This window comes from Onychomys torridus, chromosome 19, assembly GCF_903995425.1.
Source record: "Onychomys torridus chromosome 19, mOncTor1.1, whole genome shotgun sequence".
In the NCBI taxonomy this organism is placed as follows: Eukaryota; Metazoa; Chordata; class Mammalia; order Rodentia; family Cricetidae; genus Onychomys; species Onychomys torridus.
In genome coordinates, this window is record NC_050461.1 from 28,954,617 (window position 1) to 28,978,793 (window position 24,177).

Sequence of the window (24,177 nt, forward strand, 5' to 3'; positions counted from 1 at the left end):
TGAACTTCTAATATTCTCATTGTAAATCCCAGATGTCTGGTAATCTGCACATAGCCTTAAAATACGTAATAGTCCTAATGACACCGTGTATTAACAGCCAGCTCCTGTGCTGCTGCTGTGAATCAAAACTGTCTGTAGAAGTAAGCCACAGCTGTAATAGCTTGCCGCTTTTCATATATGATGGTGACCTACTTTCTGTAGAGTACCGGAGAGATCTTCTCAGAGGTGGAAGCGAGTTTGTACTGACTTTGCGTGTTTAACCCAATTAAGTGTATCTTTCGTGTGAAATAATTTTTATTGTCCAATCTATAATCAAGGAAAAGAAGGCTAGGCAATCAGCCATGTGGTGAATAAAAGTTGCCTGCCTTGTATTACTCTCCTAACTAAGGTATTAAAGCACACACTGAAAGTAATTATTTTAAACTCTGCCAGGTTGCCGATGTTACAGTTCTGAGGCTCAGATAGTTAATTGAATGTAACTGTAGAGCTTTGTTTTTCTTGTTGCCAGTGCAAAGGAACCCCACTGCATTTTCTATTAGGTGACTACAGCTGTGGATGTGTGTCCTTGGAGCTGGGGCACAGAGTATGTAGATCTCACTGTTGTGAAGTGTGCTTATCTCTAATTAAATCTGCATGTTTCTATAGACAGCGATCCCATCAGGCTTTCGAGTGGGAATGAAGCTTGAGGCTGTAGACAAAAAGAACCCTTCCTTCATCTGTGTTGCTACGGTAACAGACATGGTGGACAATCGTTTCCTGGTCCATTTTGACAACTGGGATGAGAGCTATGACTATTGGTAAGACCCTTTCCATTAATGTGTGCTTTTGAAAATGTAATGCTTATGTAGGGAAAGTGAGTACACAGTTCAAAATAAGGAACAATGTGAAGTTTATAATGAAACAAAAAAGCTCTAACTACGTGTGGTGGCTGGCGTCATCCTGCTCTTGGGAGGTGAGGCAGGAAGATCGGAAGTTCAGAGTCATCCCCTGCTACCTAGGGAGTTTTGAGACCAGCCAGGATTGTATGAGACCCTGTCTTGAAAAAATAAAAATGATGGTTCTAAAGAGATGGCTCAGTGATTAAGAGCATAGCTTGCTCTTCCAAATGACCTGGGCTGATTAGCTCACCCAAAAGACTTTCAATTGGCCATAAGATGTATCTGAGTGGTTATCTCTGGTGGGATCACTTTCCTTCCGGCATCTTTAAAATAGTTTCTAGTTTTAATATTCTGTGATATGTAACTTTATTTCTAAGTCAAACAATCATTAAGAAACCCAGAGGGAAAGCTAGTTTATTTCTAGCATATACTTCTTTAGTCCTGGATAAGTTTTCATCATGTTCCTCTTTAGAAGGAAGAAATACGTTATTACAACTAAACATGTAGTATTTCAATGAAGATATACAGAGCCATCTCTCCAGCCCCGCACTGATCTTTAGAGCTTGCTAATTCAGTAGTCTAACTAGCCATCTTGCTTGGGGGATTCCCTATCTGTCTCCTGAGTGCTGGGATTCCTGGCTAGCTGCCACACCCACCAGGCTGTAGGTTGGTGCTGGGGTTGCAAACTCTGGTCATGACCTGCTTTAACTCCAGTTCCAATGCCCTCTTCTGGCATCTGTGAGCACTGCACTCATGGTACACAGACACACATGCAGGCAAAATACCCAAACACAGAAAAAGAAAAGAATGGAAAAGAAAAAGCAAGATTAAATCAAAGTTCTGCTCCACTTGTTCCTATTATATCAGAGTTTAAGCTTTTGCTTGTCCCATGTATTTCTTCTAATTAACATCCTTTCAGATGACTCAGGATTTGTGTATGACTTGACTTCATAACATAGAATTGAAATTTGTGTCCCTGTATTCCCAGCATAGACCTACGTGTGCATGCATTCACAGACTCACTTTCTTTTTCCTCTTGAGCGTCTTGTGTAAGTTTTTAGGAATTTATTTTAATCATCTTTCTATATTTTTATTCTTAGCTAATTGAACCACTCACATAGCTGAATATAAATGATACCAATTAAAGAACATTATTTTTAATCTTGTCATTTTTAGATATACTACATCCAATAGTAAAAACACCATACTAGCCGGGCCGTGGTGGTGCACGCCTTTAATCCCAGCACTTGGGAGGCAGAGGCAGGTGGATCTCTGTGAGTTCAAGGCCAGCCTGGGCTACAGAGTGAGATCCAGGAAAGGTGCAAAGCTGCACAGAGAAACCCTGTCTCAAAAAACCAAAAAACAAAACAAAACAAAAAACAAAACAAAACACTATACTATGAAATTATGCAATTATAATATCATTATAACAGAGCATTTAACTTTTATATTCATGGATGTGATGATCAAACCCATGTTCTTGTGTATGCTAGGCAAGTCCTCTACCTCTAGACTACAGCCCCATCCTAAACCATTGCACTTGATTTCACAGCTGATTACTAGAATTGTTTTTCCTGGTGAAGAACATCTCTGGAGTGTTTCTGTCTTAAGAACATGTGAGATAAAAATATTTTAGAGACATCTCAGATGTAACATGACCATTATCAAGTGAACATTAACTTGTGTAAATGTTTCATACTTTTTTCTTTTCCAAAAATGTATTCCGTATGTTTATATTTACTAAGGGGAGTGTACATGGAGGTCACAGGACAACATTTGGGAATTGGTACTCTCCTTCCACCATGTGAGTCCTAGGGGTTGAGCTCAGGTTGTCAGGGTTAGTGACAAGTACCTTTATCCATTGTAGTTCACTTTTTAATATGTATATTCAGTAGACCTGTCAATAATGATCATACTGAATTTCTCAATATCAGTTTCACTTGAATTATTTAAGAAGGGGAATCATTGAACCTATGTGTTTTCTTGTGTGGGTATGTGTGTGTGTGTTTGTATCTGGAGGCTAGAAATTAAATTAAAGTCAGCTTCTTCCTCGATCTCTTCATTTTGTTTTCTGAAGTGGAGTCTTCTACCGATGTTTAAAGATTTATTTATTTTTATTTATTAATTAATTATACAGTGAGTATTCGGCTGTGAGCCACCATGCAGTTGCTGGGAATTGAACTCAAACTCAGGACCTCTGGAAGAACAGCCAGTGCTCTTAACCTCTGAGCCATCTCTCCAGCCTTGCACTGATCTGGCACTGATCTTTGGAGTTTGCTAATTCAGTAGTCTAACTAGCCATCTTGCCTGGGGGATTCCCTATCTATCTCCTGAGTGCTGGGATTACTGGCTGGCTGCCACACCCACCTGGCTTTATGTTGGTGCTGGGATTCCAAACTCTGGTCTTTGTTTATGTAGCAAATGTTTTATCTCTGGAGCCATCGCCCTAGCCCCCCTACAAAAGACTGTCTTACTTGCTCTTTTGTTCTCTGTAGACAAAATGAATTAGTGTTTATTTGTATGACCATGTAAGTGTCACAGTGATTTTGTCTTCGTCATTATTTATTTTATTTATTTATTTATTTTGTTTGCTTTTTGAGGCAAGGTCACTTTGTGGATAGCCCTGGCTATCCTGAAACCTGCTCTGTAGACCAGGTTGGTCTCAAACTCACAAGAACCATCCTGCCTCTGCCTCCAAGTGCTGGAATTAAAGTCTTAGCCATCATGCCCAGCACATCACGGAGTTTTAAAGCCATAATTACTTCTTTGCTATGGCATTGCCTCTGTACATGGATTTCTGGAATAAAGTAATGACCATGGGCAGCTTTGGCACATGCACTTTCTCTGATGTCAGGTACCGTGGTGAATAAACAAAAAGGACTGTGGTTCCTTCTGAGAAAGAACAAAGTGAACATCTGATCTCTTATTACTGGTTTGACACTTTTAAAAGCATAAACGAATGTCCTTAATTTTAGACTGGAATTGTCCTTTGAGGATGATTTATATCTCTCTTGACATGAAATCATGTGAATTGTCGAAAAGAGAAAGTGTGCTCCCTTCCCCAGTATGTAGCTAAGGCACATTAAAAAATTGCTTGAGTGCTCTGGAATCTCTCCAGTTCTCTAGTCTCTGAATTTTTTTTTTTTCATAAATGACTTCAGTGTGTAATTGAAGTTACAGATTCCCTTTCCTTTTTCAATTCAAAGTAGTTTTTGAAATGAGAATGTTTACCTCCCTTTGAATAGGATAGGGATACTCTATTCCATCTTACACAGAGGGAATGGAAAACATGCACCTGTCTATTTCATCGAGATACTACATGTTTAGTTGTAATAAAATATTTCTTCCTTCTAAAGAGGAACATGATGAAAACTTATCCAGGACTAAAGAAAGGAAAATAGTATATGCTAGAAATAAACTAGCTTTCCCTCTGGGTTTCTTAATGATTGTTCGACTTAGAAATAAAGTTACATATCACAGAATATTAAAACTAGAAACTATTTTAAAGATGCCAGAAGGAAAGTGAGGACTGTTACAGGGATCCCACCAGAGATAACCACTCAGATACATCTTATGGCCAATTGAAAGTCTTTATTCCAGTCGGCTGGGAGTACACTCAGGGACCTAAGTGTAGCACCGAGTGCTTAGGGTAAGGGGTTTTTAAAGGCAAGAGTTCCTTTCTGGTGTCATGCTCCACAGCTGTAGGGGAGTAGTACAAGCAAGCAGTTTAACAGAAGCTAAGATAAGTGGTTAGCTGGAGGAGGAGGCTTGCACAAGTAGACAGTTTAACAAGCAAAGACAAGTTAGCTGGGGCATCTTGACTGAGGGTCCATAGCATAAAGTTGGGTAATTTTCCATGGTAGTCTCTATCAAGGAGATCAAATTCTAGTTAAAACTGAAATGGCCTCAGCAAGCATACAAGATGGAAGAAACTGCATTGTCTTGCCCTGTGACAGTGACCTTGGGAGTCCTGTACCCTACCTACTACCTATTGTACACATGGCCTCTTTCCCTCTTACCTTCCTGCTGTCTGATATTGGGCTTCAGGGACAGAACCTATAATAAGAATAGTCACCTCTTCTTTCCCCTTAGGTGCTGGGAAGTGTTCTTCCTTGTAAGAAATGGTGATTTTCTTGCGACCTTGCCTTTGGGGATTCTGGACAGCATGCCAGCAAGACTTAGTTGTTCAGCACAAAGCCCTGGGTGACTAGCACTGTGGCTTCATTTTAGTGTGGTGTCTCACACTAAATGGGCGGAAGTTAGCAAGGAATAGATCTACGGAGCGGGAAACATCAAATTAGTGATTTACAAGAAACCTCCCAGTCTTTTCCCATTTTTTTCCTAAGTAAACTGCAAACTTTTTTTTAAAAGTAGATCTCTTTTATATTTATAGATTGAGAACAATAATGACTTTGTTTCTCCCTAATGTAATATTGATGTATTTGTAATCTGGGTCTTGGAGTGATATCAAAGGTGATGGTCTTTTATTACTGAGTTTAGTTGGAGGTGCACTGGGTGTCAATGGTGACAGGAAGAGAGGGTGTGAATGAGATTCAGATGGTCTTGAGCTTCAGCCCTGGGGGCAAGTGTTCTAGGGTAGGAGAGAAACTTGCCCCCAGTCTCTGGTGGTTAGTGTTTAATTAGTAGAACCAACTGTTACTGTCTTCTATGGCATGTGGAGTAAAGGATTGACTCAACCTCACTGGAGGGGTCACATCTCAGAAGACATGAGGTTAGAGTTACACCGTGAAATAAGGCCTGGGCACATGTAAGATGGAGAATCACTGGCCAAGGAAAGAATGCCTTTGTTCGGCCCTGGGGCTAGGGAGTGTAGAAGTTGGCAACCTGCTTATTACGTAGATTACTTACCTCAAGCCCTAGTTCCCCCTTGGCAAAGGGGTCAGCAAATGCCTACTTCATCACATGCTGCAAGGACACAAATAAGGGTTTTAGGGACAGAAACCGGTTTGCAAATGGCTGTAAGGGACCTTCAGTAGAAAAACTGAGCCAAAGGGGAGTGGTGAGGTCATCTTCTGAGGTGAGGTCCCTGCACCTAGAGTGTTTTGAGTATGGTTTCTTGGCTGGAGGAAGGCTGAAAGCACTGTGAAGGGGAAAGTGGAAGTATCTGAGACTAGATTATTGGCCACACTAATCACTTCTCTCTCAGCAGGGGCGGGGGACAAAAGTTCGATTTCAGGGTGCCTAAATGGCATCTTTTTGATCTTTGCCAACTTAACCGTGTTATCAAGAGATTCTCAGTAAAAAAGCACATTAATATGAACTAAGATGGAAGAGAGGATGAGGTGATTCAGCTGGTTGAAAACTGTAGTTCATTAGTAAAACAGAGAGTTCACCTATGATGGGTGGCTGGGCAGTCAGGTCCTGGTTAGCAAATAGGCAATCATGTTGTGGGGTGAGGCAGTGGAAGAGGTTGGCGGCGTTTCTTACAAATCTGTAACCATTGTTGCTTGAAAGAGACTTCAGTGTTTACCTACATAAGCTCCTGGAAATATTCTGGCTTAGCTCTCTGCCTAGCCGTGCGTATGTACGTGATTTTATGTAGTTTTTGACTGTGACATGATGGTACTTATTTGTAATCTCTTGGGAGGTGGAGGTGGCGGCAGGGGGATTAGGAGAAGAAAGCCATCCTCAACTTCAGAGCAAGTTCAAGGCTAGACTCCAGGGATGGCCGCCAACAACTTTTCAACCTTGGGTTGAGGTTCGCCTGTTTGTACTTCTATAACATGACCTTCAGTCATGTCTTTCTCACTTTGTTGTTAAATCATAAATAATGAGGTTTTGTGTATGAGTGTGTGTGTGTGTGTGTGTGTGTGTGTGTGTGTGAACTGTTTTCTTTGTTTCTGAGTCTTTCACAAGGGACTAGTCTTTGATCCGAATGGATCATAGCAGACTTTGTGATTCATTTTCACTTAGAGAGTTCTGCAGTGTACTTCCGACATGACATACATAAAAACACAAGTGATCGAAATAGAGAGGTACAGTGAAAAGTGATGTGCTGTTAGTTCCTTATTACTCCCTTTGCTACATTTCTGCCTTTGAACACTAGATGGGACTAAGATGTGGCAAAAGAAATGAGTTTGGAGCCTTCCAGCTTCTGAGGGAAGCGTTGTTTGCTACTGACAGAGTATGAGAAAAATAGGTCAGAGGAGGCTGGCTATTCTTACTTTCTCTGTTGAGACGGTGCCTTTCTTTTAAATGGTGAGTTTAATCAATCTTTATGAGTAAGGCCTTATGTAATATTGAGGCAGTACATAATATGCTGTAGATTCCCTTAATTGTAATTTATAGAGGAATCCAGTATAATCAAAAGCTAATGATATTTATTGTTCTTGCTTTGAAATAATCACCGTTGGTCTGGTAGGCATTTTACAGTTATATTTGATTGACAGAGGAAATAATTAAATGAGTATGTATTTATATTTTTCATTTTTATGAAGCTATTTATAAATACTTTTTTCTCCTACAAAGTATTTTTATTGTAAAGAGAAAATATAAATCGCTAAAACATCATAGCAATCTATTTAGTATAATATAACATAACAATATTTTAGAAAGAAATAGAGAATAATTATTTCATGTATTGAAATATTGCATACTACCCCGTGGATATGTACAGTATTTTGCTTTGTGCATTAGTTATATAATTTAATGTAAATTTTAAAACAAATTGCTTCAGTACCCTTTTTAAATGAGATTGGTTGAGAGAGGAAAAAAATGTTGTTTCAGAAGGAAGATGTAAGTTCCAGTTATGTGACGTGATTTTGCTGAGCTTCTGTCTGGATACATGGCAACTGGTACTTTGTAACTTAGCTTCGACTTTAAAACTTTTGCATCTTATGCAACACGAGAGTACTAATCTGAGAAAAGCAGGTTTTGGAGGTTTCTAAAATGTGGAGTTCAGAGGAGGGGAATATAGCATGGTCCTCATTCTAAAGAGACAAACAGCCCTTTTTGTATCACAAGTTGCTGGACTAGAAATACTTCCTTAAAGGTACTACACCATCAGTAAAAATCCATAACCAAAATGATTAAGAAAAGCTGAGGGTATCCAAATAACCCTATTAATGTAATTCTAACAGTCCATCCTAAGGAGTTGTATGTTAAAGTGTCTTTTATGAAAATAGACCAACTTGACATTATTATGTGTATGGGTGTTTCTTCTGCGTATGTGTCTTTGTGTCATGTGCATGCAAGCTCTCTGATGGCAGAAGCAGGCATCAGGTCCCCTGGAACTGGAGTTCTAGATGATTGTGAGCTACCATATGGATTCTGGGAATCGAACCCAGGTCCTCTGGAAGAACAGTGGTGCTCTTAACTGCTGAGCCATCCCTCCAGCCTGAAGTTAAAAGTATTTTCTCCTGAAGTAAAAAAGCAGCTTTCAATAGTGGTTTTGTCTTCTCAGCACGTTACTGTTGAACACTGTGCCCTTGAGGAGCGTGGCTTGGAAGGTGGTGACTACCATACTTATCTCAATCACTTCGAATAGTTCTTAGAACGTTCTTCAGCTTTTACTACTTACTAGCTTTGCTTACCTACCAGGAACTCCTGGTGTTCTACCTTCTAGTTTACCATGGAGAAGGCCGGGTTGAGATTCTAGCATCTCTCAGTACAGACACAACAGATCTGGGTAGAAAAGGAGACTGGACTCTGGCCCCTAGTGATCTCTAGACCACTATTTCCCAAGCTGAGTTTTGCAGAACAGTCATGTTCCATGTTTACCTGATAAAATACGGTCTCATAACTAATCACCTCCAGGAAATGCTGCTTTCGATTATTCAAATTGGCTTCTTTATAGTATAACTTTACAGTCTTTTGATAGGCTATGTACTGACATTCTCAAAAGTGGAGTATCTTGTGCTGTTTTGAAGTATCTTGACATGTGACGTGTATTTGAACTCCAGTGTAAGGTCTGGTCTGGTGTCTGTCTGTCTCTCTCATCTCTGTCTGTCTGTCTCTCTGTGTGTGTGTGTGTGTGTGTGTGTGTGTGTGTGTGTGTGTGTAGGTTTCAGAAACTTGTTATCTTTGAAAGCACAGAGGGGGAAAGGTTCTAACCATTTTTTAAAGAATGATGCTGTGGTGTGCCTATGGGCTTCTTGGCATTCTGTAGTATTTACTGTAACTGCTCCCCTGTAAAACAGTCTCTATCTTCTTCCTGTATTCTTGCCTGGCATCCTAGTGCAGGTTGAATCCACTTCCTGCCTACTGTGTCTGTGCCTGACCATTGGATAGAGCTAGAGACAGGGACGCCCCATGCTGACTGGTGTGACCTTCCCTTTGTGGCTGTTAACACCAGCTGGGCCCTCAATCCTTGCCTCTTTCTCCTTGTCTACTCCTTCAGATTACATTTCCTTCTGGCTGTCTCCTCTCTCAGACTTCTTACCCTCTAACTCTGTCCCCTCTCCAAACAGATGTTTCCTTTCTTATTTAACTGAGAAAAACCAGTGAGAAGAGACGCCTTCCTCCTGCACCTGCCTTGGCTCACCTTCCTGATCTCCACCTGGCTGACTAGCTCAGCTGCTCCCTTGGGACCCCCCTCCCTGCCCCCCACTGACTCCTTGACCTCTCCTGGGCACCAGGATATCACCCTCTCTGAAGAATCTTTCTTACCAGTGCACACCTGAGGGAAGAGAAGTTTGTTTTAAAACCCGATGTATCCTTAGCATATGGGATGCCCCCGGCACAGGGGTTTGTTCAGCAGCTATTTCTTTTTTTAACTAATATATACTTCTTGCCTTGTTTAAACAAAACAAAACAAAAACCCAACTTTTATTTTCAAGTAATTTTATACTACAAAATAGAAAATCCCCATACATACCCTGTTAGGTTTCAAAACTGGGACAAATGGCTGGGGTGCCTATTTAGCATATCAAAGCAGATGTTGGCCTCCAGGTTCTCCCTGAATTCCTCCGTCCCTTATGGGCACTCATGGCTGACATGCCCCTCCCCCTCCCCTAAATGTCTCCAGCCCAGGAGCTGGGCTGTCCTTCCCACAGATGCTCTGCCCATATAATCCAGCCATTTTGGTTAGGCCTCCTCTTTGGGGCCTCCTGGCTGCTGCACCTGGTTCCCCTCTTCCTCCTCCCCTCTCCCCTCTTCTCACATGGCTCAGGGGTATGCCCACTCTGGACTCTCCCAGACATCCCTGCCCCCTGGCTATGCTCTCCCACATATCTATAATAAACTTTCTCCTCCACCACACCCAGGAGCAGCCATGTCCTCCTTTTTAATTTCTTTTTTTTTTCTTTTTTTTTTTTTTTTAATTCCTCTGGTCCCCAAACCTGGGACCAGTCATGTCCTTTCCTTTTTTATTATTTTCCAACTTAAGCAATGAAACAAATCTTCGCTTTTGCTCTCTGATGGCCTCACTTCACTGCCTCCGTTGTAACTGAGCGACTTATGTCTGCTGTCCCTGTCTCCATCACCTCCTCTCCGTTCTCCCTGAACCCCGTTTGTTCTAGCCTTTGTGCTGTGCTCTTGCCACTGATCCTAGAGACCTTTCTGCTCACAGGTCCCACGCACGACCAGCCCTCGCTTCTCTCCCTTGATCTGTAACGCCATTGCATCCGGCTGATTGCTTCTGTTACTTCAATGCTGATAACTCCAACATGGGTTACTAGGCCCCAATCTTCTTTCTGTGTGAACTTTAGACTTTCATGTCCGTGATTTATTTGGCATTCTTTCGTGTTTGTCTAACACGTATTTGCTAATCATGCCGACAGCAGGAGCTTTCATTCACCACTTGGGATGTCAGAGCTGCTGCTAACAGTCATTCTTAGCCCTGGAAATGGCCGCTACATTCTTGTTGCCTATGCCCAGAGCCTTGTAGTGTCCTGACTTCCTCTGGATCACATCCGATATTAAATGTACTGACAAATGCTCTTAGTTCTGTTTAGACTGTTCATCTAAACCCGATCCCTTGCTGTTTTCATGACCTCTGCTGTAGTCCAGGCCAGAGATCAGTTTGTGTCCTCTTCTAACTGCCTCTTGCTTCCAGGAAGGATTACTGTTCGCATAATAGTTAAAATGATCACTTTAAAACACAGATCAGACTAAGATACTCCTCTGCCTAACACCCTCCACAATGTTTTACTTCAGTCTTGATTAAAATCCTCCACTTCATTATGTAATGAGTAGCCTTCCATTCTGACATCATTTTGTATTTTCTGTTTCATTCGGTCTGTCCTTCCCTCCCTGTGATACAGCACTGCTAGGATCCCCTCATCAGAACCTTTGGCCTTGTCTCTACCCAGGATAGTTTCCTCTCTATGTTTGAGTGACTCACTTCGCTCTTTCAACACATCCTTCAAGTATCTGCTCAAATATTGCCTCATGAAAGGCTAGACTAGCCTCTATAAAGGAGCACCTTTGGATTCTCCACCTATTCCTTTACTTCACGTGTCTGCTCTCCTCTGTGCCAGCCATAGCTCATAAATTTAGGCCCTTGATGGTTGCCACGGTACTGAACATGTGCAAGCTTAAATATAATCGCCCGTAACACTTCTGTAATATTTACATCGTACTAGCTGTTTTAAGTAATCCTGGGGTGATGCACATACAGAAGAGCCAAATGTCACACCTTGTTACATAAGGTTCTTGAGCATCTCTGAATTGTTATCTATCTTCAGGAATCCTGGGCTTCTATTCCTACAGTTCCTTTCTCCAAGGCTGTAAACGCTACAGATACAAGGACTTACACTTAATGTACTATGGCCATTTCCTCAGGGTCTGTCCAGGGTCTGGCACATCAAGTTTGGACACATTGTCCTCACTTGACACTTAAAAGAACAAGTGAGCAGATAAATGGGTGAAATCCATTGCATGCTGAGGCAGGGAATTCATAGAACGAGTGGGGCGAGGAACAAGGAATCCAAAGGACCAGCATTGTGTGCTGATAGGAAAAATATGTGCTTAATGATCTCGAAGAGGATGGGCAAGAGAAAGCAGGGAAGGGGGAGGCGCCTTGTTTTATTCTCTGGTATCTGCAATTCTAAGGAGTAACCGAAATAGCATGCTGTTACCCTTTCTGTATCTGTTTATTTGCAGTGGACCTTCTGTTAGTCTATGGTATCTGGAAGAAGCATTCCACACTCCCAGTACACGACAAGGCCATTTATGCTCTGTGTGTGTGTGTGTGTGTGTGTGTGTGTGTGTGTGTGTGTGTGTTATTTATTTTAATTTGTAGGAAGCTGCTGCAGCCATGGATTTCTGCATGGTGTTCTAAAGTTCTTTAGCACTAGTTCACCTTCCCTGTTCTGTTCCTCCCTCCCTCTGCCCTGCCCCCTCCCTCACCCCGTTTAATCCTCCTTGTTCAATTACCCTCTTCACACCATGCATGCTCAGTCCTCGAACACTGCCTTTCCCACGGCCTCTTATGAGTTTCCTGATTTTTGTAGGTACTCTGGCATGCTGGTTTTTGATAGTGATCTTACCCATGAGCCTTAGAGATGCTAAAATAATTTTAGCTTTCCTTTTACATAGTTTATTTTCTCCCATGATGCTTCTAAAGGATGCTCTCTTGGTACTTTTTCTGCATTTGAAGTTTTAGACTTTAACAACATTTTTTTTGTGAGAAAATAAAACTATAGTGTCAAATCCACATGATATTTACCTAGCAAAAATACACTATATGTGTGAAAACTTCATACATATATTTATATGAAGGATGAAAGATCCTTTAGAATTCTTTTTTCAAATTGGGTAGATTGTAATAAATAGAACTCTTGAATGTGTTCATAATTGCTAATTAATTTTCCTCTTAAAACTTTCTAACAGTATTTGCCTGTCTCTCTAATAATTATAGCTTTTTAATTTATATAACTTGCAGGTGTGAATCATCCAGTCCACACATCCATCCAGTCGGCTGGTGTAAAGAACATAGAAGAACCCTGATTACTCCACCAGGTTTGGATTTATAATGTGTCTATGTTTTTCATATATTTGAACAGTTGACCACATTTTTCTGTAAAGGGCCAGATCATAGATACTTTAAGTTTGGTGTGCCCTGGAGTCCCTGTCACAATTGCTCAGCTCAGTCGTAGCCCAAAAGCAGCTGTAGGAAATAAGTAAACACATAAATGTGAGTGTTGCAGCTTTACTTTGCAAAGCCCTGCAGCCACTGCTGGGGGAAACTCCCTGACCCCTGCTAGAGCCTCATACTTTAAATACTGGCTTTGTTTATATCACAGCCTTACATTATCATCTTCTGACAAAGTTTGTCAAAATAGTTCTCTGTTTTCAACTTGAGATTCATTTGGAGACTTAATTATGTTAGTGCACAGTTGCTATAAACTTGGTCAGATAAGAAAAGCAGATGTGGGGTTGGGGATTTAGCTCAGTGGTAGAGCCCTTGCCTAGCAAGGGCAAGGCCCTGGGTTCGATCCTCAGCTCAAAAATAAAAAGAGTTAAAAAGAAAAAGAAAGAAAGAAAAGTAGATGTGGTGTTGTAAGTGGAGCACAGACTGCATTGTTGAGGTCAATTCTGGTAGGTGTGATGTTCCTGTTGAAGTGAGGACTTGTGGCTTTAGACTTTTCTACTAAGTTCAGAGCATCCGAATTTGCTTTTGTTTATGTCACTGTGATTTCTGGTTCCACCACAGATTGCTGTAGCTTGTGCTAGCCAGTATCTCTGTTCCCTGAAGCTTTTTGGGGGGCTTGTCTGCCAATAGTGTGGAGCCTTCTTTTTTTACTCACTTTCTCTTTGACAAGAAACAATGTAACTGTTGATGAACAGTGTCCTTGTGGTTTTGCAGGGCAAAAAACAGATTCATCAGCCTCATCATAATAAGGATTATTTTTTTTTAACGTGTCACTGTTGAAAGTGTCATGCTCCCTGCAGGTAGGAAAAGGCAGGGTCATCAGGTGACATGAAGCCCTACTGCTCTGGAGCTGGTGGCTCAGTGGATATTAGTGTGAAGCGGAGCACCTTGATCACAGAACTGTATGTGAAAATGTCCAAATACCAGAGGATGTTTTTAATGGCCCAGAACTGCACACCAAAGATGACAAAAATGATAAATTCAGTCTTATGTAAATCTTACCACATTAAAAAAAAAATGTAAAAGCAAGAGTAGCAAAGAATCCCAATCGGCTTATGAACCTAGTTTACCATGCCTGCACTTGAATGGTTCTTTACAGAAATGCACTTTCCTTTTCCTCTAAGGGCTCAGTCTTACCTCTTGTCGGAAAAGAAGGGTCTAACCATTCAGTTTCCTTGGACAACTTTTCTGTCATCTTTACAGTATCATGCACAGTCTGTCCATCTCCTGACCAGTTCTCCTGGCTACACTGTGTTCATGTATTCTGTAAATATGCCTGTCTTCGTTGTCCCTTCTTTGAAATTAAAATCCTTGCCTTTTAAAAATAACTTTGAATACACACACACACACACACACACACACACACACACACCCCAAATACACAAATATGCACTTATAAATAGAAATCAAGGTACTGCATATGAAAGGAAACATGTGATACATGTCTTTCTGAGGCTAGCTTATTTTACTCACATAGTTGTTGTTGGATGTTTTTGCTCTTTTACTCTTTTTGGGGTCCCGCCACCCAGCTTCCAGACAAATCACACACGGAGGCTTATTTTTAATTACAAATGCCTGACCTTAGCTTGGCTTGTTTCTTCTCAGCTTTTCTTTCTTTCTGACTTTCCTTCTGACTTTCCTTCTGTCTTTCCTTCTGTCTTTCCTTCTGTCTTTCCTTCTGTCTTTCCTTCTGTCTTTCCTTCTGTCTTTCCTTCTGTCTTTCCTTCTGTCTTTCCTTCTGTCTTTCCTTCCTTCCTTCCTTCCTTCCTTCCGTCTTTCCTTCCAGAGCTGAGGACCGAACCCAGGGCCTTGTGCTTGCTAGGCAAGTGCTCTACCACTGAACTAAATCCCCAACCCAGCTTTTCTTAACTGTAAATTATCCCATCTGTCCTTTGCCTCTGGGCTTTCTCCTCTTCCTACTTCTGTGTATCTTACTTTTACTTTTACTCCGTGGTTTGCTGTATAGCTGGGTGGCTGGCCCGTGGAGTCTTCCTCCTTCTCTGGCTACTTCTTCCTTTTTCCCAGATTTCTCCTCCTATATTTTCTCTCTGCCTGCCAGCCCCGCCTATCCTTTCTTCTGCCTTGCTATTGGACGTTCATTACTTCATTAGACCTTCAGATGTTTTGGACAGGCACAGTAACACAGTTCCACAGAGTTAAACAAATGCAACATAAACAAAGGTAACACATCTTAAAATAATATTCCCCAGCACATAGTGATCTCTGTTTCCACCCATTTTCCTAAGACTGTCAATATTTTATTTAGCTGAAGTTCCACTGTGTGTACCTGCCATATTTGCTTTATTCATCTGATGATGGACCTCTAGACTGGTTCCATATTTTGGCTAATATGGGTAGTTTTGCTCTAAACACAATGCCTGTATCTCTGGCAGCCAGACTTGTACTTCTTCCAGGTTTTAAAAGTACAAAATTGCACATGCAGGAAGGGTGGCTTCACCTCATAGTCGTTCTACTCATAGTTTGTACAGGAACCGGCACACTAATTTCCATAATGGCGGTGCCATTGTGTATTCCCACCAGCAGTGTGCAAGGATCTGTCTTGCTCTCCCCAGTATGTCTTGATATCTGTTATATTGATATTATTCATTTTGACATTAAGGTTTTAAAGGGCCTTATCTGAGTCTATTAATTTTTATGTAGGATGAGAGATAAGGACTTAGGCTCACTCTTTTATGTTTTGAGAACTTTTATGTCTCTGTTCACCAAGAAAATTGGTTTATGCTTTTCTCGTGTGTGTGTGTGTGTGTGTGTGTGTGTGTGTGTGTGTGTGTGTTTACCAAGTTTTGTGTATCAGAGTGTTGTTGGCTTCGTGGAGTGAGTTGGTAGTGGTGCAACAGTTTCAGGAGTGAGCTCTTCTTAAAAGATGTGAAAGAATTAGCAGCTCATCCGCGCTGGGCTTCCTCTGCTGGGAGGCTGTGTGGCTGCTTTGGTAGCTTGTGTGTTTGTTTTGTTGTTCACAGCTTCTTCCTTCCACTTAGGTAACTTACACATGTGTCGGATTCCCCCCCTAGAGGTCCCTTGTCTTTTGTCTGTTTGTTTTGAATATGCGCTCCAAGGTTTCACTAATAATTCTCGGGATTTATTTGTAGTCTGTTCTTACCTTTTTGTTTTCATCTTTAATTTTACTGTTGTGGGTCTTCATTCTCTTCTGGTTAGTGCTGCTAAAAAATATTTGTCAATCCAGTTTAATTTTTTCAAAGAACCAACTCTTTGCTGGAGTGATTGACTATATTGTTCCTCAGTTTCCATTTCATTAATTTCTGCTAGGATCTTTATTATATCTTGTTACTTGCCACATTGGGGTTTTAGTTTGCTTTTCTCTTTCTAAGAACTTATGGTCTGTCAGTTAATTTATTTGGAATGTTTCTGGATTTCTTTTTATCTTTTTCCCCCCCTTTGGAGCTGAGGATGAACCCAGGGCCTTGCGCTTGCTAGGTGAGCGCTCTACCACTGAGCTAAATCCCCAACCCTGGATTTCTTTTAAGATTTATTTATTTATGTATTTTATGTATATAAGTGTTTTATCTGCAAGTGTGGTCATTAATTATGCTGTAAAATGCATGTGTGTGTGTGTGTATAGGCTTGCATATTTCCTTTTTAATTACTTTGAGACATCCTCCAGTGGAGAGAAGTTTCAAGACCACTTCCAAACTCATTTGTACTTCCACTTGAGCCAGAGATTCATTCAGATCTGACAGCTGTCCCCACAATGTCATTTATGCAAAGGCACCTGGCATTGCTGCTCAGCTGCAGGCTTTTCTGGTCCCCAGCTAGACTCTTCTTGACAATTACAACCTTAGCAGATGTGAGACTTACAGACTAATCATTTTGTACAGAGTGATGTCATTTGAGTATGATGGACGTTTCCTCATGACTGGACCCGAGTTTGTACATTTGTTTGTTTTTATTTTGTTTTGTTTTTTGAGATGGCCTTACCAGGTAGGCATGCTGGCCTGGAACTCACTATGTAGACCAGGTTGGTCTCAAAATCAGAGATCCAGCTACCTCTGCCTCTTGAGTGGTGGGACTAAAGGAAAGCATACTTACACACATCTCCAAGTTGTACTTTTTTTGTTTTGTTTTGTTTTTAGAAATATCACAGTATTTTTATTATAATCTTTTGAAGGGCACAGCATTTCAGTCTCTTTTTTTTTTTTTGAACCATGAATTAATCAAGGAGATATTTGCTAGTCTTTTCTAGCAGTACTTTTTTCTAGAAATCTTTGAGATTTTGCAATTACCTCCTATCTCATCTGTCTTTCAGTAGTTATACCATATGCTAATATTTCTATTTGGAACTAATTACTGGTCTAAGTTGACAAATGCTAATGAGTAATGGTAATTTTTCTCATTCCATCTATTTTTGTATATAATTAATTGACATTCTTCTGCAAACATTAGCTTTTCCAGTTCCCAGTCATTCATCTGGTTAATGTATTTAGTAGAACTGTAGATTACTAACTTTACCCAAGAGTTTGTTGTTGATTTCATGTAGGTGTTTTAAAGATGTACCTAGGCGTGAAGAGATGGCTCAGAGTTTAAGAGCACTGACTGCTCTTCCAGAGGTCCTGAGTTCAATTCCCAGCACCCACATGGTGGCTCACAACCATCTGTAATGGGATCTGATGCCCTCTTCTGGCCTGCAGTCATATATGCTGTATACATAATAAATAAATAAATCTTTAAAGATGGACCCAGTAGGAGCTCTTTTAAGCTGGCTTCTACCTCCTTTTCACACACTGGTCTTGGTTTCTGCAAACTGCTATCTGGAACAGCTAAGAGCATTGTATACTCACTTGTCTTGACCCAGCCCTATAGTCACTCCTTCAAAGGCTTTTTTTTTTTTTTTCTTAAAGTGGAGAGTGCTATTTAGACACCTGATCTGGTTGCTATTTGCTTAGTGCTAGTAGGGTGATACTGCTATCAGGATCTCAGTGACTGTAGGATATCCTTAAGCATATGAAGAAGAACTTTATATTCTTTTCTATTTCAGCAATAGTGTGTGTTTAAAAAAAAACCTCTCAGAGATACCATGGGCCCTGATTGAAATCTCAGACTATTGGCTTCATTTTAGTTTTCTTTTGTCCATGTTTATACCTATTTCTCAGTTGGGTAGAAACCTGACTTCCATCATAACTAATATAGTGGCAGATTTTGTAAATCCCCGTCCTGTGGCAAATTTTGCACCGTAATAAGCCACTGTTGTACCTGCCCAATGGGTTTGGGGCTCTAGAGGAAACAAAGGCAGCGGGGAGGAGCAGAGGGGGTTATTTTTACACACACTTTAAAAAATATTCTGTGATATAGGCTTCTTTCTTTATTGAGCCTAACAAAAGGAGGAGTTATCTGAAATATTTCATAAGTAATCCTTGCAAACCCCATGTATTATTTCACTATTTTAATAAAGCTATTTCCTATAATCTCATCTAAAAAGTACGAGAGTCAGAATCAATGATGAGAATGGAACTTATCCTTGTGGACGTGCTCTGGAGGAGCATGTTTTCCTATGGACGGATGCATTCTTTCCTGGCTCACACCGCTGATATGTCATGATTTTTCTAGGACAGTTGTATTTTCAGTCTCCTCTTCATGACAACCTCATAGGACTCATGGTTTCCTTTATTTCCTAGGCTATTCACACATGAAACACTTTTCTTGGGATAAGTACTTAGAAGAAACCAATTCTTTACCTGCTCCTGCAAGAGCTTTCAAAGTGGTGAGAGAATTTGTTTTGTACTCTTTGATTTGTGGGTGTTGATGGTGCTGTTTATTCACGAACATTTAAGAAACCAAACTGGTCAGCTGACTTCAGAATGAGAAGCAGCAGCAGGAGGCCAAAGAAGATACTTTCAAAGTGTTTCAATTTTGAAAGTCAAACTGTCCCTGTGGTTTCTGTATGTGTGGATGCACGAGTGTTGGGGAGGTAAGCATAGTGCACTGTGTTGGGGAGGTAAGCATAAAGATGGGTGCCGAAGAACCTTGAATCTTGTTCCTCCGATACTGTTCACCTTGGCTTTTGAGACAGGGTGTTTCACTGGTTTGAAACTTACCAAGTAGTTTATTTTGCCAGTGTGAGCCACAGGGATCTGCTTACCTCCACCTCCCTACCTGGAATCACAGATGCACTCCCATGCCCACTTTTGAAGTGTGGATTCTAAGGAGCAAACTTGCAAGTCAAGCACTTTACCAACTGAACTATCTCCCCAGCTCCTCAAATATACTGCTTTATACTTGATATTTTCTCATGAATTTATGGGGGAAAACAACTTTGTAAGTCTCGGGCACTGGACATGTTCATCAGCCTCATATTTGAGAGGTGAATGAGGAACCCCACAATTCAAGGCCAGTCCAGGTTATGTATGAAGATCCTGTTTCAAAATAAAATACCATTCTTTTAAACATGACTCTATCTTCCGTAGACAATTTTCTTCTTTATAGATGATACTTTTTGTGCAAAAATTGCTAGAGTTTCTAATAGTAGACTTAGTTAGTAAGTAAGTATAGTTTAAGGTAGAAAGAACATCATGAATTTTAAGAGAAAAGCCGTAGTAAGGACAGAGAAACCTTGTGAAAGAATTTCTATGATTCCACCTGCAGGTAGTTCAGGATTTGCCGCTTCTTCTCTCCCCTTTCAGCATGCAGGCTTTTAACCTGGATGCGGAGGTAGCAGCAGCAGCAGCAGGATACGTGTCTGCTGCTCTGTGAGAAGTAGAACTAAGCTTTCCCCAGCTTGGCCGCCAAGAATCCTTGCAGCAATTGTTCTGTCCTCCATATTATTTTATATAATGCACCAAAACCATATGTAATACCACCTTACTTCCCGCTGCCCACGGCTTTCTCAGAGACAGAACGGTTTCCTCTGAGTGTTAAGCTTTCCTTCCTAGAGATTTGAGTGTGCTGAGCCCGACTGCAGAGGATGCTGGCTAGTAAGATAAGAGATGCGAGCATTTTCAACTGGGAGGCAATCAGAAGAGAAAAGGCCAAGTGATCCAGTTCTAAGCCAATTTGTTATGAAGACAATAAAATCACGACCTTTTACTCCCCTCCAAAAAAAAAAAAAAAAAAAATCATGCCTATAGACTGATACCATGACACCTCAACCCATAAGGAAAATGTCTAGTCTTACCTGTGGCTGATCAAATAAATAGCTATGGTCCCTTTGCCTCTGTCTTTCTGTCTTCTCTTCAGCTGGACACTCAGGCTGCCCTTTGCATGTGTATTGATTGAGCTGTGTGTGTTGACTGAAAAGTGTCACTCACTGCTAGTCTAAGAATGGGTAACCTAAGCGATTCAACTGTTGGTGGCTGTTGTTGTCCATCAAGCTGTTCTGCCTCACGACATGACATTTTTCTGTTCTGGTAGAAACCTCCACATGGATTCCAGAGAAAAATGAAGCTTGAAGCGGTAGACAAAAGAAATCCCCTGTTTATCAGAGTAGCAACTGTAGCAGATACGGACGATCACAGGATAAAAGTAAGTGTTCCTGGTCCTGGGTTGGCTTTTTGACTTTGTTACTCTGTATCTTAAATGGAAACTTTCGATCACAGGATAAAAGTAAGTGTTTTTGGTCTTGGCTTGGCGTTGACCTTTCTTACTCGGTATCTTAAATGGAAACCTTATTGGACTGTGTACTTAAGCCCTGTAATTAAATTACTAAAACCATGGGAATATGCAAAGTGGCTTTGCTGCTTTGAAGATTTGCATTCATCCAAGTGTTTCCTTTAATTGCCTCAAGCTATTTTTTTCCTAAATTATGAATGACAGTTTTATTTTGAATGTGTATTTGGAGAAAGTAGACATAACATGTTGTGGTACACATTCTCTTCAGAAGAAAAAGAAAATAAGTACATGGTGCTCCAATAGTATCCTCTTTTTAAGAGGTTACATTTTTTTTGTTGACTCCATTAGATGTAGTTTATAAAATGTAAGATAAATAACTTCATAAATAAAACCAATTACTAGAATTGGATTAGTAAGCATCAAATACCTCTCTTAAAGTAAGTCAGTGTATAGAAAATATTGCTAGTTCCATCCACATGTGGAATCAGTGTAGTAGTACTGATGCAATGCCCAAAGGCCTCACAGGCTTCTGGTTTGACCACTAATTTCTCTCTTTAGCCAGAATCATACCTGTCCTACTTTTTTCCTAGAATCCGCTAACTTTTCTGTTAGGAATACTAATGTCTCTAAAGACAGCAAGTCATTATCAGCATATCGTAATGAGTTGACGGGGAAAATAAATTACTGTGCATCTACATTACATTAATGCAGAGTATTTCAACAGATCTAATACTGAGAAGCAAAATATTCAGGCTTAAATGATTATGTTAAAATATTTTTTTTTCCAAAACAACAAACTCATAGTAGATTCCATAAAGAAATGTATCAGAAATAATGACAGTACTAAGACTATGAAGTGTTAGGCTTTGTGTTATTTTGAAATAATTTTTTTTTTAACTTGTGTGAGAATTTTGATCCAGAGGAATGTAATACTGTGAGACAGTTTCCACTAATGAATGGGAAAATTTGAGACTGGAGCCCATCCCTTCACTTGTTGCTGGATGTCTTATGTAATAACATCCTGGTAAATCCGTGGCACCCAAAGAGGAGCCCGCTGTGGCTGCATGGAGGATAATCATCACTGCCCAGTCTTTAGAATGAATGTCACCAGCTCAACTCAACCACTGTCCAGATGTCTCACCTGCTTCTAAACACCTCAGAGGGGCAGCTGACAACAGGAACTGGGTTTCAGATTCAGCAGAGGTGTTGAAAACCCAAAAAGCATCCAGCAGTGGTTTTCCTTATAACTTGTGAGAAAAATACCACAAGTAGTGTCATTTCCCTTGTGCAGAAAATGCCGAGGATGGGTGTGGTTTTGTATTTTAAGTGTCTTGGGAATAAAGTCAACTCAAATAAGGTCGACTTTTAAAGTTATCCTCTATCCACCATTAATGCCTTGAGCTTCTCTAGTGGATAAGGTAGCTGCTGCTCCTGCTGGGTGCTGGTGAAGGCAAGGACCAGAATGAATGCTCTCATCTTCTGCTCTGGGGACAGGACATGAAGGAGGAGCTGCACCCCTCTTCAGTCACATCTGTCTGCCTCAGCTGGGTGTGACCGTTTGTCTCCAGTTCTTAAAACACTTTCTGTGCACTGGTGTTTCTCAGTTCAGTTTCCTTTGTTGCGTTGAGACAAAATGTCACTACATAGCTCTAGATTTCCTGGAACTCACTCTGTAGACCAGGCTGGCCTCAAACTCACAGAAATCCTCCTGCCTCTGCCTCCTGAGTGCCGGGATTAAAGGCGTGCGTCACTATACCGGCTTCTCAGTTCCGTTTTAAGTTGCTTCGTCTTCTTTCTGTTGATGGACCTCGGGATTTAGATCTTGCCATGTTTTGTTTTGTTTTTGTTTTTGTTTTTCGCTTGTCTGTGTTATTATTATAAATATACAACTCTTGTTCATTTTCTAAGTCAAGTCTTTTTAAATTACTTTTACCCCCTTTGGTTTTCCTGTAGTCAATGATCTTTTTGTAGTTTACTTTCCAACACTTTCTAGCTTATTAGATTTTTTTTTTCAGCTGCTACAGTAGCTTTGATGTGTTTTGAATCAAAAGCGTGAGTGTGTTTTTCAGCAGCTGATAACTATCTCTTTCCCTTGAACTGTTTTTCCCACAACTCTTCAGCTACCCACTACAGCAGAGTGGGTACTCTCAGCCAGGCTCACAGCCTACGTCCTGAGACTCCTTTTCACTGACACACTAGACTGTTTCATTTTCCTGAAAATTACGAAGTAGAATGACACGCCTTCTTTTGCTTAGTGTACTTTTGTCCCACTGAAACATGTCTTTTTGTGTTTTCCTAAGAAAGGGTATTAGAGAAAAATCTCTTCACTCCTTGCATTTGAGAAAATGTCCATCTTTATATTTGACTGTCAGTGCTACTACGAGAGGTGTTCTAGGGAGGGAGCTTTTATCCTTAGTGCTGCGTTGTTCTGCATCTCACTCCTGGAGCTTTTGGAGACCCAAGGCCACTCTGATTGCATCTGTGTGGGCTGGGGGCTTATTTCTGCAGCACTTGGGGGATGTCTGTCTCTGGGGGTCTCAAGCTCTGTGATGGCCTCTTTCTGTTTGTCAGACTGAGTCCTCGGGGCTTTACACTGTGGAGCACTCTGTTCTGCAGACTCTGAAATATTCTACTTTTGCTTTTGAGCTTCCTGGTCTCTGCTCTCTTTCTGGAAGTTGCTGCTCTGATATCAGCTGTTGGGTTGACACTCCTGTTTCTATATACATTGCTGATGTTCCAAACTTCTGTTTGCTTAGAACTAACTACCTTTATCTCTTTTTTCAAACTTTTGATTGCATTTTTAATTATAATTGTGATGTGTGTGTGTGTGTGTGTGTGTGTGTGTGCTTTTCAAGAAAATTTTTTAAATGTCATTTAGTTCCTGCTTCTTTTTAAAGCATCTTTTTATTTCTGAGGACACTGCTGATAGTTTTTCTTCTCTGTCTTGATTATTTTCTTAAATTCTTCTTAAAATATTTTTTGTTTGTTTGTTTAGTGTGTGTGTGTGTGTGTGTGTGTGTGTGTGTGTGTGTGTGTGTGTGCCTTTGGAGGCCTGAAGACGGAATCAGGCCCATGGAACTAGAGTTGACAGTTGATTGTGAGCCACCTGATGTGGATGCTCGGAACCAAAGTCAGGTCCTCTGCCAGAGCAGCAGATTCTCTTAACCTTTGGGCCATTGCTTCAGGCTCCCCCTTCCCAAATTTCTTGATTAACTAGCATGACCTCTGTTTTCATATTGAGTCTCATGTGTCAGGTGATCCTGGGTGTCTGTTCACATTAAGAAAAAGGTACAATACTTGAGGTGTTTTTGTGACTAGGCTTATATTGTTGTCTATATATGAATGGGCCTGTATTCTCTTGTCTATGGGAGCTATCTTCCACAATCCCTACTATCTTCCACAATCCCTAGTGTATGCCTGCATCCAAACATAAAATCCCATATGCACTGTAGTTTTATTTATGCATACATATATACTGTAATAAAGTATAATTTATGCACTAGAGTAACAACAACAATAATAGGAGAATTATAACAATATACTACAAAATGTTGTATAAAGCTGAGCTCTCTCTTTTGATCACAATATGGAATTCTCTCTTTGGCATTTTTACACCACCGAAATTCTGGGTAAGGAGGGAATGCTGTGTGACTTTTTTTTTTA

At 40.6% G+C, this 24,177-nt stretch overlaps 1 protein-coding gene across 8 annotated transcripts in view; it reads left to right on the plus strand.

Moving 5' to 3' along the window:
* The window catches only part of L3mbtl3 (L3MBTL histone methyl-lysine binding protein 3), a 105,718-nt gene that overhangs the window by 48,737 nt on the left and 32,804 nt on the right, over positions 1–24,177 (plus strand). For all 8 annotated transcript variants that reach the window (XM_036169057.1, XM_036169054.1, XM_036169058.1 and 5 more), the window contains 4 exons: positions 646–797; positions 12,724–12,800; positions 18,585–18,670; positions 20,317–20,427. In XM_036169057.1, coding sequence (XP_036024950.1) covers positions 646–797; positions 12,724–12,800; positions 18,585–18,670; positions 20,317–20,427 — 426 coding nt within the window. The remainder of the gene's footprint in view (positions 1–645; positions 798–12,723; positions 12,801–18,584; positions 18,671–20,316; positions 20,428–24,177) is intronic.